Source organism: Mastigoproctus giganteus, unplaced genomic scaffold (assembly GCF_048544385.1).
Source record: "Mastigoproctus giganteus isolate SK-2022 unplaced genomic scaffold, ASM4854438v1 scaffold_17, whole genome shotgun sequence".
In the NCBI taxonomy this organism is placed as follows: Eukaryota; Metazoa; Arthropoda; class Arachnida; order Uropygi; family Thelyphonidae; genus Mastigoproctus; species Mastigoproctus giganteus.
In genome coordinates, this window is record NW_028328294.1 from 461,074 (window position 1) to 474,112 (window position 13,039).

The following is a 13,039-nucleotide window of genomic DNA, read 5'->3' on the forward strand; positions in this document are numbered from 1 at the left end:
TTCTAGCATCATTTATAATCTTGAAAATTTTGTCCTCATTCATTTTACTGATGCCTCTCAGAGCCTTAAACACCTCAATCAAATCTCCTCTAAGGTGTCTAGTTTCCAAACACTGCAACCCACATATTCGAAGTCTTTCTTCATAAGGACGCCCTTTTGCCGATCTCACCAAGCGAGTTACCCTTCTTTGCACCCTTTCAAGAAGCTCGATGTCTTTCTTTAGGTGCGGTCTCCATACTTGAACACAGTATTCCAAGTGTGGTCTAACATAAGCCTTATATAATGGGATTATCACGTCCCTATCTCTACTTGCAAAAGTTCGATAGATCATCGATAAGACACCATGGGCCTTCCTTGCAACCTGTTTACAATGATCAGAGAATTTCACGTCTGACCGTATCGTAACACCCAAGTCCCTTTCCTCCAGTACTGGGTTTAGTTGAACTCCACCAAGTGAATAAGTTTTTTTGGGATTACTGTTTCCCAGGTGTAATACCTTACACTTTGTTGGATTAAAGCACAGCTGCCATTTTTCTGACCATTCTTGAAGTCTATCTAGGTCTCTCTGAAGAAGCTCAGCTTGACAGTGATCATTAACTACTCTACTAATTTTAACATCATCTGCAAATTTAGACATCACGCCCTCTATCCCTTCATCAATGTCGTTTATGAAAATTAAAAACAACAGTGGTCCTAATACTGATCCATGGGGAACCCCACTTCTTACATCAACCCAATCTGAGGAATAGCCATTTATCACAACCCTCTGCCTCCTGCCCTGAAGCCATATCATAATATTGTGCAGTCGATCTTGATAAATGTTTCTAATTTGAAAATAAACTTTCAAATTAGAAACAGTTTTAATAAGAGGAACACATCAGCATCATTCTCTCATGTAGTAGCGCGCATTCACTTCCTAAGGGACATGCAGTGTCATGGGAAAGGGCACCCGTGTGCGTTTTTCCACAAACGGGCGTATGTGGAACGCTTCCAGGACGTGTTTTTCAAGTAAAGCACGTCTTTCAGTGATCGTCAGCGCCCGTGCAATGAGAACATACCTAATGTAACGGCAGAGATGACACAAATATCGCTACAGCCTATGTCAAGAGTGTATACTTTCTTTTTTGATCACTAGGACGGTAGTGCATCCTCGATACCCAAGAGTGAAAACATTTTAATCTCAGATTTCCAGGAAATGATATGGCAACTGTTTTCTTCAGTCAAGGTGGCCTTTTGATACTGAACTCTTGACGAATCTGATACATGTGAGAAAGGTAACCCGAAACTTTGAACTTCCTGGGCCTCAGCATCAAACGCAAGCGACAAGGACAACTGGCAGAAGGTATCATCCTGCTTCCTGATAACGCTTGCTTGCATGTTGCCAAACCGATTCGGGCTTTGTTTAAACCAGGAACATTAGCGAAATTGCAATGGGGTTAAAAGGTTCTGAGAACAGGATATATAAAATCGATTAATGAATAATAGAAACAGGATATATAAAATCGATTAATGAACAATAGAAACAGGATATATAAAATCGATTAATGAACAAAAGAATTAGGTTATTTTGAAATCATAACGTGTCATAAAATAACATGGTGAAAAATTATAGTATGTCAATGTCTTTGTAGTTTCCAAACTTTAATTTTGATTGTTGGTAGGTGGAGGAAGAATGAATATCCAGCAAATTCAGCATCGTTCAGCAATCGAATTTTTGACCAAAGAGGGCAGAATCTTGAAGAAATCCATGAAAGAATGACTAGTGTTTGGAGAGGTATCGCCCCGTTGTTACCGTTGCAAGATGGCCGGCAGAGGTCAATACAAGACTGAAGTGAATTTGAGAATGATCGAAGGTCTAGTCGACCATTTGAAACAATTTCCACCAGACGATGGAGGATTTTTTTTTTTTTTTTTCTTTTTTGTTTGGTGATCCTGAATCCAAATGTGGAAGCACAAGGGATCTCCAAACCCGAAAAAGGTTTAAATCCAACATCAGCTGGAAACGGTTCAAGTTACGTGTCCATCCTCACAGACCATCTGCATCCCTCCATGGTCATCGTGCATCCACAGAGCAATGTACTCTTCCAGCAATACAATGCGCCTCCCCACAGAGCTGGAAAAGTGATGGCTTCAATTTTCTGTGACATAAAGGGTTTTTTTTTTTAACTTTAATACTTTTAACCTAAAACAACAATAACCGAGGAATATTATGGCACCCGTAACCCAAGTGAAAATCTGCAATTCAGAAAAAAAAGGTAAAGAAAAATCTGCCTCAAGTGTTTATTATTTGTACAAAAACCTCAGGTTTCATCGTGGGATTCATTTTAAAGATGATGAAGAGATAAAAGCAGCTGCGGAAGCCTTATTTTGATATCCAAACGGAAGATTTTTTTGAAGGAATAAATTAAAAAGTTAGATGACGACTTGTTTATATAGTGGTTGTCATATTCAGAAATGCTGGAGATGATTTGGCCCATTAAATCCACTAGATTTTCAGAAGATATGCTTCAGAAAAGCTGCAGATTATTGAACAAGTTGTATACACTAAAAGACAGAATTTATGGGATACCTGGTTCCTGGGTAACGCGACGTTGTCACACTTCTCGCTAGTATACGAACCGACATCTTGGCAGGTATATAGGTACACTCCATTCATGTAGACGGTAATTCGATGTCAGTATGGATAAACGTAGTGAGTTAACCGACTTTAAAAGAGGGATGATACTGGGTGCCCACGCATGGATCACTATCGCGGAGGTGGTACAGAAATTGCACTATCCCCGTTCGACAGTATCAAGAGTGTATTGGGAATACGCCATTTCCGGAATAACATCTCATAGTTGACAGCGCTGTGCACGGAGAAAGGTGATGGATGAACGTGGCCGTCGACATCTGTCTCGCATAGTTTCAGCCAACCGAAGAGCAACTGTGGCACAAATCACCGCCGACTTCAACGAGGGAGGTGCCAGAAACGTCTCCATCAAGACCATCAGGCGTTCATTATCCGCAGTAGATTATGGGAGCCGCCGACCCACCAGAGTGCCATTGCTAACACCACAACACAGGACCCTACTCCTCAACTGTGAGCAAGAACATTGGCATTGGACCTTGGATGATCGGAGACGCGTCTACTGTTGCAACGAGTCCAGTTTCCAATTTCGAGTGCAGACAGGAGGCTGCGTACCTGGTGGAAACCCCACGAAGTTATACACTCATGACAACAAAGATCTGTTTAGGCAGGTGGACGTTCGGTAATTGTCTGGTCCGGCTTCAAATGACACACGTTGGGACCTCTGGTACGTCTAGACGCATTTCTGAACGGTCCCAGTTACGTGTCCACCCTCACAGACCATCTGCATCCCTCCATGGCCATCGTACACCCACAGAGCAATTGACTCTTCCAACAATACAATACGCCTCTCCACATAGCCGTGGTGACTAGAACATGGTTCGAAGAGCATTCCGCAGAATTTACCACCATGGAACGGCCTCCCCGTTCAACGAACATGAACCCTGTGGACCATCTTTGGGACGCTGTGGAGAGGTCTGTTCAAGCTTTGAATCCTCCACCCAGGAATAAGACTGAGTTGTGGACAGCGGTGCAGCAAGCATGGATGGAAATACCTGTGGAACGCTTTTGTGAACTAGTGGACTCAATGCCTCTTCGTGTGAATGCTGTTATCTGGGCGAAACGTGTGGTTACTAGGTAGGTGTCCCATGATTTCTGTTCACTCAGGCTACGTTCACATTTGTTCAAAGCCAACTGTAATAATGAGGAACACGGTTTACTGATAATTTCAAAGGTACTCACCAGAAAAGCAGTGTTCAAAGCTGCCTTCGTCCACTTGAATCACGTGATAATTCGATTGCAAGTTTAGTAGACCAAGGTTTATTGAAATCAATCCCGTATATCACCTTATGGCTGATTTCGAACTAATTTAATTTTTATTTCTTTTCATCAGAGTATGAATGAAATTCTCGCTGGGATACACCTTAAACAAATTTTCTGTTTGCATTCCGAGACGGGGATATACATTGTCGCTCTTCTTTTAAAATCCAAGAATTTGTTCACTTTCTTCCTCACGTGGTTGTGTACATCGGAGGCTTTGATAGTGTAACCGAGCGTTCCCTGTCCATTACTACCAAGCAAAGTTTCTTCCTCTGCAGTGACTCAATAAAACAGCATCATTTGTTTAAATTAAACACGTAATTGCAAATATATCGGTATTAATTCGTGTCTTTGCAATATTAAGCGCGTGCTTAAATTTTAAAGGCTACTTAGAAATGGCATATAAGTTTGCCTTAAAATTTCAGACGATATTTTAGTGGTCGAGTTGTACAAGAGAATATACGGTAATGTTTGCTCCACTCGTATTTCTTCGTGTTTTTGCTATTATCTGTTTTCCTTTTCTAGCATATTTTAATTAATTCATTTTTTTTTCTCTTTATTTTCTTTTTTCTACTTCTCGCGTGTTTGTGATATTCTTAATCATTTTCAATAAATCTTATATTCTTTTATTTCATTGCACGGATAAATATATTTGAGATCAATCTTTCTAATTTATAATTACTGTACCCATCATGCATCACATCGCTTAAATAAACAATCCATTGTTGAGTATACAATGGAAATCGAACCAAAAGACGTCATCTCAACATGAATGATAAAAGCGTGACAATTGGACGGATTTTAAAGAATTACATATCAACATTTTATTTTTTTTTCCCTAACTTTTGGAGTTTTCGTTCTCCTCCATTTCTTTCTTTCTCTCTCTAATTTCATTATTCCTACTTGCCTATCTATTCTTTTTTCTTTCGTTTTAAATTCATTCCCGGATCTTTTCTTTTTTTTTCAATTGTTTTTATTTTGCCTTTCCACTTTCCTTTTTGATATCGCCAAAAAAAAAAAAAAAAAAAGCAGCTTCTACCAACCAGTGTATGTCTCAATAATCGGATTAATCCCTCCACTCGCCATCCTTACATCTACAATTTAAGACTTAGAGATAAAAGCATACAAACCTATATTTCCACGTCATCACTTCAGTTGCCGTTGGTAACGCCATGATGAAAGTAATCAGCGGCACACCGAAAGAAACCTCGTTCCCTGCGATGCTCTCTCTCTAATGGCAACCCTTTCTTTCTTTTTTATTCCCCCACCCTCCCCCCCACCTCCTCAGCCATACTGTCGATTCAGCGGAATGGTTTCGGGAAACACGTCTGATGCCGGTGCCATTTTCTAAGTAACCTTCTCGGGAGAGGCTCGTCTTCGCCCTGAGTTCTTCTCACCAGTACCGAGAGAAGCGTGTCTGAAATCTATACCTTACTGGCTACTCTCTGCACTATTATGCGAGATTGACAGTTCTGACACTGACTGACGCCGTCGCCATGGCGACCGGCTCGGTAGGTGCCACCCACCGGTTCGACGGAGCGCGGGCGAGCAAATCAGACGCAGTGCGAAGCGGTGAGGGACGACGGTGACAGGCGATCCCGTGATAACAACTGACACCTATCTATAGCCTCCAACTCCGCCCCCGTGTTTATCGCTAATGGTGTTGTTCTATGCACGAGAGCTTGGGATCGTAAAAGGGATCAAGCCTCGCCTCAGTTACCACTGAGGCAAGGGAGTTCGGCCCAAGAGCTATCGGACACCAAGAAGCGTTTCACTTTATTGCCCGTATGCGCCGACTGAGCGAGGGTGATACGCACCGTGATCCGTGAGCAGTGAGCGAATGGCGCTCGGCCTGGGGCATGCGGCTGTCCCGGTGTCGGGCTACAGTCCCATGTTTGTACTTCCCACCCTTAACTTCACAGTGAACCAGGTGGCCGCTGTGTGCGAAACACTCGAGGAGAGTGGGGACATTGAGCGGCTCGGACGTTTCCTCTGGTCTTTGCCAGTGGCCCACCCGAACTGTGCGGAACTCAACAAGAATGAATCTGTTTTGCGGGCCCGCGCCCTGGTGGCTTTTCACACCGGAAATTTCCGAGAACTTTACCACATCCTGGAGAACCACCGATTCACGAAGGCGTCGCACGCCAAGCTGCAGGCCATGTGGCTCGAGGCCCACTACCAGGAGGCGGAGAAGCTGCGGGGCCGGCCGTTAGGACCCGTGGACAAATACAGGGTGCGAAAAAAGTATCCCTTGCCGAGAACGATCTGGGACGGCGAGCAAAAGACGCACTGTTTTAAGGAACGAACACGCAGTCTGCTGCGCGAGTGGTACTTACAGGACCCTTATCCTAATCCTACCAAGAAGAGGGAGCTGGCGCAAGCGACTGGCCTTACCCCGACCCAAGTGGGCAATTGGTTCAAGAACCGGCGTCAACGGGACCGTGCTGCTGCAGCCAAAAACAGGTGAGTGCGCGAACTCTATAAGAACGTAAATGCTGTGCGTGCGTGTGTCTGTTTGTCTGTCTGTGTGTGGTGGTTGGGTCAAGGGAGAAAAAAAAAATTGCGTGAGAGCGCCGTACGGAAGGTGTCGTGCGAAATAGCGGGGTTATTACCTACTCTGTTACGACCGGTGTGCGTGTGAGCTCGGGGGTTACCTGTGCAAATACGGAGCGACGTTTCGTGCGAGTCCTCCTGTGCCGACATCCAGGCATTCCCCCGTCCCATATATATGTATGTGTGTATCATCACCGGCGAGCCTCGATCTGCTGTGTAATGTATATTTATGGTGTGTCATACCTAGGTGCTTCCAATACCTCCCCGTTTCCCCAGGCAGAAGGGCGAGGGGGGAACGGTGTAGCTGGATACTCCGCGAGATCCTTCACAACTGAACTATCGATTTGTATGCAGATCCGGGACGATTTACCCTAAACATAGACCACAATCATTATGCAGAGAACGGGCGATCACTGGCATTAAGCTCTGTGAGCTGTCATTTGCCATAGCACCGACAAAAGATATTTTGCATGGACTGCACGATGAGGTTGTTGGAACGTAATTTGTCACCGCTACTTTATCTCGGGGTCCATGAGGAAGTAATTTGTCTTTTGCCGTTAATGCTGTGTTTCAAACTGCGCCGACGTACCCCATTGTTCTGTGGTTTCATCACACAAGTGTGTTCACCGATTCTTCGGCAATGGTCAGCTCCCTCACGGCTATCTATTATTGATGAGGGGTCTTATTTTCCTACTGTCATAAACCAGGCGATTTCCAGTCCACGCTGCTACTTTCCTCTTCTGAAAACTCGTTCGATAAAGTTATTAGAATAATACCAAGGCGCACGCTGTTATTTCTATCTGAATACCACAGTATATTCTTCGCTATTATTCAGGTGTGTGCCAGAATATTACAATATTCTGGTGATAAATAGAAAGGAGAAAATCATTCTTTTTTGTTGTTATAATTTATGCAATAAGTTTGCAGGATGTACTGATGCAAACTTCAAAAAGTGCAGACTGGAATTTGATTTGTGATTCAAGTTTTCTGTATTTAAACAAAAAAATGCTTAAATCTAATTTTCATAATGCCCAAGCCACCGAACGCTAAATACTCAACCAATAACCACCCATCTTGTTACATTCTGCGAGATCTTGCATTTATTTAAAAGAAAAATGGCAAAATTACACTTTTCCTTTGAATTTAGATACAACAGTCAAAGTTGAAACACCTCCTTATTGTTTCAACTTGTACTATGCTATTTTATCAATAAACGTCTGTTTCGGTATGTGTACGCAACTGTGCCCAAATTTAGACATCCAACACCACGTTTGAAATCAGTTAACCAGGTTAATTTTCACTTTGACAACACTTAAAATTAATTTCTAGATTTTTAGTCCTATCTCTGAGATGATCGTTGGTGGTACAAAACCAACTATACCACGTTACATGTGGCCTTTTAAGATGCAATTTACTAAGTGAGTGATGAAAATGGTTGACAAATTAGACTGTAACTATTGCAACTGCAATGAATCGAGTCATGTTTCGCTCTGTTTACAAAGATTTAGATCCACGAACAGCAAGCTCTAACGGTAATCTGCAAAAAAGTAATCTGTTCATCATTGAACCATAATTTGGTTAGCGTTACAAGCATGACGTGTTTGTTAGTGAAATAGCTCGACATCGGGTGTAGTCATACGGCAGGCGAAATTGGGGTGTTCTGATAACGTTCTTCTTCCAACTGATACACCCAATTTGTACTGTGGCTTGAGAATTTCATGTCACCAGAAATAATGGTTGATACCTAGCGAAGATAATTCTGATATTTTGTGCAGTCGCTGTACGTCCGCCTCCCTTTCTCACTGTAGGTTGCACCTTTTACAGAAGGGCGTGTTTCGTATTTTAGTGTAGTGTTGGTGGTGTTTGGTTCTTTAGTTTTCAACCCTGAAAACCGGAGGAGCTCTCCAACTTTTGTAATTAAAAATTCCGAGGAAAACAGTATTTAGGCTTAATTGTACAAGACTTCAAGATGGTGACAGAGGAGGAGAATATGTCAGTTTAGTTCACTCGTTTTTCAGAGTTATTTCCCGATATTCGCATGATTTTTCTGAAGCTTGATGATCCGGATAGCAATCATACTTTGCTGCCACTGAATGGATAGGTTTTAAGATTTTAAACAAATTTGTTTGCAGTTATTATCGATGGCTGCTTAATCCAGCTTTTCAGTTAACTGAATGTGTAGCACTTGCCCTTGACAATTGCTCACTATCACAGGTAATTAGAGATTTTTTGGATGCCTTTTAAAATCTCAAAGAATAAAATAAAATAAAGCACGACCTTTACTAAGAACAAAGAAACCAAAGAAACAGAAATAATGAATCCTTGTTCACCTATGGTGAAAAAGACGTATCAAAAGTTTTAAAGTTTTAGGCAGATTATTCGGAGAAGTGCCCTAATCAGTTAACATTTGAAATATTTCAGTTATCTTTTTAGCTTCAAATGATCAAATAATGTGTATCGCCATGCTGAATGGCAGAAAACGCCGAAATACAGTAGAATGGATCAACAATATTGCACTGAATATGGAGAAAAGCTGATTACACTGTGCTAAGGCAGCACCTCCAAAGTCCGTTGCTGGTTGAACCAAGTCATAATATTTGACGATGTTTATTACTCCTAGTTAAGAACAGGTCTACGAACTTATTGATCAACCTATCCTCCTCTGGTCATTGTCTTTAAATCCACTTGGTTGACTCCGTGGGATTGTATTCAAGAGCAGCCTTGTCTCTATTATTTTTAATTTTGTATACCGATCTTCAAACATTCAACAAAGTGAATCCAAATAATAAAACAGAATTACTCAAATAATCTTGAATTCTCTTTTCAAAGTTTTTCTTTCGGAACCGTCCTTCATAGTATGTTTCCTTCTGGTTTGCAGCCATATTCAGCCAAAAAACATTGGTTAAAGTACAGAAATTAATGAGTATTGCATAAGTAACATTTGAATATTTAGTAATCTGTCAGAGGTCGCTTCTGGATCCTCCTTAACTCATTTGGGATATCCTGGAGAAATGGTTTTATACTCCTTAAATGGAAGAATAATGGAGATCCCCAACTAAAAGAGACCACATACTGTCCAATAATAAACAGTGTGACAACTCAAACGGTTTTAGTAGTCCTTTGAACGTTTTCAACTTTTTTCTTTACCTCTCTCCTCCGAAGCTATCCATCATTTGCAGCGCAGTCTTGTCTTCTCTGAGAATGCTGAAAGCTGAAGATATTCGGCTATTTGCCACACACCATCTGTAGTGGCAGATTTCAGAACACAGCACATTATTTTCTGAGTAATGACTTCCTTTTAAACGATATCTAATGACCCTAGATCATCACACTCGGTGCCAATGATGTTTTCTTTCGATCTCACCACCGCAAGCGCGGTAATTTGCGCTCCCCGCTGAAAGCAACATCGCGACGGAGCTAAAGCGAAGAAATATCTTCAACCTGACAACGTAAAACATTTGAAATATCTTCGGCAAACGCTACAAAAGTAAAACCAATATTTGTGGGCCGCGTTATTCTATTAAATATTGCTGGAGAAGAAGAAGGGTTGCAGATAATTTGATAATTACAACCTGCTAAAGTTTATTACTGGAAATGAGTCGTGAAACTGTACTTCAAAGCAAGGCCTGCGGAAAACGAGACATTTGGAATACTTTCCATGGATTGAATGTTTTATAGGCTTCTTAGTTGAAGCTAAAATTATTTCTTAGTAACTGCAGGCTATTTAGAAACAGGATGTTGCGTATTTCTGCAGCACAAATATTTTCTATTTATTGTTATATTTTTCTGAATCACGATTATTTTTATTTTCTGTTGTATATATCTGCTTCTTTGGCTGTGAAATGGATTTCGTAGTACCTTTTCGTTCCAGCAGCCAGCAGTTGGAGAACAAATCGATTGACGCGTGAGAAACGAATATTATAATGAGATATTTCGTGAATTATCAGTCTGGGAACATTTTCGAATCAATTACTAACAGATTCCTAAAAGTGATGTGAGAAACAGCAGCATATTAAAGATGATCGCATATTAATTTTCTACACACACACACACAGGTGTAGATCTGGAAAGATGCTACAGTGTATAAGTTACTTGTCAAGCTATTCTATTAGTTTTCAAATATGTTTATGTTTTAAGATAGAACTGTCCAATTTTTCATTTTGATTTCCCAATCCATAAGTAGATGCTCGTGTGTTCAAGAACCACTTGCAAAGATTTAGCTGTAATCATAAAGAAATGTTACATATTCAAGTGATTAGCTATTTTAGTAGAATGATCGACTTGCTTGTTTTTCGGGATGAAAAATCCGGTTTTAGTTGAATTCATATAAAAAAAAAACTTTAACTCGGCTACTGCGGAAAAAAGGCCAATAAATATTACTCCTATAAAGACAAGATTCGAACCCAGACATTTTTCACAACAATCACCATGCTCCGAACACCATACCCCAACTTGAAATCGATATTCAATCATATCAGAAGATATCTTGCGCGTAACTTCTACTTTATGAGTGAAATGGTGAAAATCATCAACCTTATTAGCACAAAAATGGCTTGAAATGAATTACTGAGTTCTCTTTTTTGCGTAGCTTGTCTATTAGATTAAGGTTATACAAACAATACGATACACAATCGAATTGCTGGCACGTTTCTGGTTTCGTTTTATTCTGGCACGCGCAACTTGTACCGTAAATTTATTACGATGCCGAGAAGCGTTGAAGGTGTTGAATTCCACTCCTACAGAGATTTCTACACCTGCTAGCTTGTCTTAGACGGCTCTGGGTGCATTGCCACGCGCCGTCCAACGAGGACGTTATGTAGGCTTTGTCTCGTGAGCAGACGTTGGTGCATACGGTATGGGCATGTATGGCGTTATTCTCACATGACCTTGCGTGGTCCGCAGTTATCGGTCATCAGAGAAAGAGAGAGAGCTAGCCTGATCGGTACACCAGATTACGGTTTCATTGCGGTGAAAATCTTTTGAGATTCACTGGCTTTCTCTAATCCGCATAAGTACAGGTTTAGAAGCATGATTCATCTGTTAAGCGTTATAAGACTACTTATTTTTGAATCGTATACTCTGCTCAAAGTATTTTAATAGCAGGAAATTATTAAGTGTTCTTTGGTGTTTAATATTTGTGTGCAAGACCACTTCCATCAGCATCCCGAAGTTTTATGTCGCAAAGATTTTGGATAAGTCTCTCATTCAATAAATTGGTAAGTTCTGTCAAAACAAAGGTCTTGCAATCAGCAAGAACCACGCGCAGCGGTGGTAACCCATTGACACACTGTATATATAAGTATTTTAATAATACTGTTGCCTTGTTTTGTTTTGTTACTTGTATGAAAGATTCTAAAATAAATGTTGAACTTTATTTTGACGTTTTTTGAATGTCGATCCTGCTAAATGGATTTGAAACTGGACTAAAGTTATGCGTTTGCTTAACTTCTTTATAAATAAATACTCGTAAAACAGGCTCCTTAAAGAAATGGTTCATAATTACTGACCTTGATCCTCAAAATATTGGCTGAGCGCTAAAACTTGTTCCGTTTTGAATAAAATATTCAAATTGTACTTTTCTTTTGCTAACCCTAGCGCCATCTTGTGGAGTGGGGTTGAGAAACACGGCATTCTCTAAAGGCTTTCAGTGAATCTGGAAACAAACAAATAGAAACGGAGAATTAATTTTTAAGATCATTAAAAAGTTTTACGTAATTTGTCCCTTTTGGATAGCCCTGCTGAAGTCCACACGAAGTTTCTGAAACCAACAAACAGACGAATATTCCTTGGACTTGTGACTGAGTTTAGCCTTCTGTCATCTACTACGATAATGAAAGCAATTATGAATTAAACAAACCTCCCAAATATTCTGCTGATCCGAAATATGCATGCATTATGATTATTTACAAATGCCGTCCCAAAATGTTTTATCACACCCCCCACCTAATTCCAACCCCCCCGCCTCCTTCTCAAGATCGAATCAGTGAGAGTCTGCTATCCGTGACTTGCTTCTACAAGAAGCGATGGCATTTGCCTCGCTGGAAGACGGAAGGAAACGCCAATCACTGAACCCGAAACACCAGCGAGTATGAAAGGATGAGTTTATTATCCGCCGCTAATTTCATCTCTTTTTTTCGTTTTCTGTTTCTGTTTTCAAATATATCATCGTTTGTTCACAGACTTGAACATATAAAATTCGAGAATAGCGTTAAATTTCTCATATTATGTAGGCGTAAGATGGACGCATTTCGAATACAAGTTGATATTTATGATCAAAACAAATAGCAAAACGTTTTCTGGTGTAATCATAATATTAAGACCAGCTGTGTAATCTTTAAATACTTCTCTGTCTTTGAAATCACCTTATTTTGTGCGCTTAACACGATTCAGTAGAATATGTAATAACCGAATTAGAATACGCACTACGAAGCATCATTGTTACGTCATTTTCACTTCACGCGAGATGCATAATATGCGTGTAGCGTGATATAATTCAATTGGTGACGTACACATAATTCAATTACACGTTCAGAGAGTACAGCAATCATTTATCGTAATAAACAAAACGAAATACTAATTCGTAATGTTGAATAAACA

The 13,039-nt window shown here is 40.6% G+C and overlaps 1 protein-coding gene across 1 annotated transcript in view; it reads left to right on the forward strand.

The window, feature by feature from the left end:
- The first annotated feature begins 5,675 nt into the window (after positions 1-5,675).
- Positions 5,676-13,039, forward strand: part of LOC150074881 (homeobox protein SIX6-like) — a 62,413-nt gene continuing 55,049 nt past the window's right edge. The window contains exon 1 of the mRNA XM_090389428.1: positions 5,676-6,352. Within this exon, the coding sequence (XP_090245554.1) occupies positions 5,730-6,352 (623 nt within the window). The 5' untranslated portion in view covers positions 5,676-5,729. The remainder of the gene's footprint in view (positions 6,353-13,039) is intronic.